Source organism: Salvia splendens, chromosome 21, assembly GCF_004379255.2.
Source record: "Salvia splendens isolate huo1 chromosome 21, SspV2, whole genome shotgun sequence".
Lineage (NCBI taxonomy): Eukaryota > Viridiplantae > Streptophyta > Magnoliopsida > Lamiales > Lamiaceae > Salvia > Salvia splendens.
Window position 1 is genome coordinate 20,024,203 of NC_056052.1, and position 2,443 is coordinate 20,026,645.

The window sequence follows — 2,443 nt, forward strand, 5'->3', positions numbered from 1 at the left end:
AATGGCTGGAAACCGCTACGAATAATGCACCACATGGTCACGAGTAATGCATATAATTGCCTATATAATGCACAATATGTGAACTGCAATGCATACGAACAAGATGTGCTGTGTTATGATGTTTGACACACGTTTCTTGTTTCCCCTAAGGGTTTAATAAGCTTAGGGGCTAGGGTATAGTACGTAGACATGTATGTAATCTTCACATGGTAACGAGTAATGGATATAATTGACTATATAATGCACAATTTGTGAACTGCAATGCATACGAACAAGATGTGCTGTGTTATGATGTTTGACACACGTTTCTTGTTTCCCCTAAGGCTTTAATAAGCTTAGGGGATAGGGTATAGTACGTACGCATTAATAACAAATTATAAAACGATACGAATAATTCACCAAATTGTCACGAGTAATGGATGTTATTAACTATATAATGCACAATATATGAACTGCAATGCATACGAATAAGATGTACCATGTTATAATGTTTGACACACGTTTCTTGTTTCCCCTAAGGGTTTAATAAGCTTAGGGGCTAGGGTATAGTACGTAGACATTACTAAATGCACGTATGTAATCTTCAATCCGTTGATTAACCCATATACACAATACCTCTAATAATGCATAATATACTGAGATAATGACAATTAACAGCTACATAATGCACTACCTAAACCAAATAATGCGCATACGTATATTCCAATAACAACAATTTGTTAGTAATGTCTACGTACTATACCCTAGCCCCTAAACTTATTAAACCCTTAGGGGAAACAAGAAATGTGTGTCAAACATCATAACATGGTACATCTTATTCGTATGCATTGCAGTTCACATATTGTGCATTATATAGTTAATAACATCCATTACTCGTGACAATTTGGTGAATTATCCGTATCGTTTTATAATTTGTTATTAATGCGTACGTACTATACCCTAGCCCCTAAGTTTATTAAACCCTTAGGGGAAACAAGAAACGTGTGTCAAACATCATAACACAACACATCTTGTTCGTATGCATTGCAGTTCACAAATTGTGCATTATATAGTCAAATATATCCATTACTCGTTACCATGTGAAGATTACATACGTGTCTACGTACTATACCCTAGCCCCTAAGCTTATTAAACCCTTAGGGGAAACAAGAAACGTGTGTCCAAACATCATAACATGGTACATCTTATTCGTATGCATTGCAGTTCACATATTGTGCATTATATAGTCAATCTCGTGACCATGTGGTGCATTATTCGCAGATACCAAAATGTGGCAGTTACTTTTCCGTCAAATGTCAATAATAACCCTGTAATGCATACAACCACCTTCTATAATGCAACACGAAACCAGTTTTATAGAATTAATCTGATCCGTTGATGCCTTAGATCTAACGCGTAATATTAAGAAGGAAAAAGGATCTAAGATGTGAAAAGGAGAATAACGCTCCCCTATATATATATATATATATATATATATATATATATATATAGGGTCATGATAAAATACAAACCCCCTAAGATACAAACTATGCAAACTCTAATCCTACACATTTATACAAAATAATCTACTGTTATTATAGATTGTTAATCTAATGTCAACATTACCTATATAATTGTTCACTAAGGGTAATTTAGAGATCTAACTAAGCTGGCCACATATTTAGGCGTGTAGTTGTGATTATAATCCCGTTGGTTACGCCAATTCAACATTCACCCCTAATTGACTCTTCATCTCTCCCCCTTTCCTCCACTCGAAGGGATCGACGATCTGCCATTCTCAATTGCCGAACTTCATGTATCCCAGCCCACGGAAATTCTTCACCAGTGTTGACGCGGCAACAGCTCCGGTGTCATGTGTTCTACGAGGCGAGCGGGTCAAGCGGCAGGAGAGTCTTCCGGAGGTAAGGTTTCTGGCTGAAAATTAGGGTTTTCAGCCGGTGACATTATGAACCTTTGGGTTTTTTGCTTAGATTGTGTCAGGCACTAGATTTCGCTTTATTTTTTCCTGAATTGCGAGATTCAACATGATGCATGTAGTGAACCTCTCAGAAAGTGGTGTCATTGTTGTCGGAATTTTTGGTAGTCATTGTGTTATTGACATTTTGTATAGTATAAGAGTATTTGTTTCTGCTGTTTAAAGCTTTTGTTTTGTGGATGATGGTGGAGGTTAGGTTTCTGGCTGTTGACATTGTCGACTGTTTTGTCGATTTGGGTATTTGCTGTTGACATTGTTTTTATAGGTTTTCATTTTTCTTTATGTTCATTTACGTCATTGACTGACGGTTGTGAACCAAGCTTCATTTTGTAAACCATATTGGTCGACAATATTCAGCCAAGTTTCTTCAAATTCCTCTGGCTCCAACAATTCAGACCATATGCAAGAGTCCAAATCCTTCTTCAACTCTTCGTTGGGAAGTATTCTTTTGGGAACCTTTTCAGAAAG

The 2,443-nt window shown here is 36.6% G+C and overlaps 1 protein-coding gene across 1 annotated transcript in view; it reads right to left on the minus strand.

Moving 5' to 3' along the window:
* Window positions 1–2,269: 2,269 nt before the first annotated feature.
* The window catches only part of LOC121784352 (protein FAR1-RELATED SEQUENCE 5-like), a 2,310-nt gene continuing 2,136 nt past the window's right edge, over window positions 2,270–2,443 (minus strand). The window contains exon 4 of the mRNA XM_042182504.1: window positions 2,270–2,443. This exon is cut by the window's right edge and continues 247 nt beyond it. Coding sequence (XP_042038438.1) covers window positions 2,270–2,443 — 174 coding nt within the window.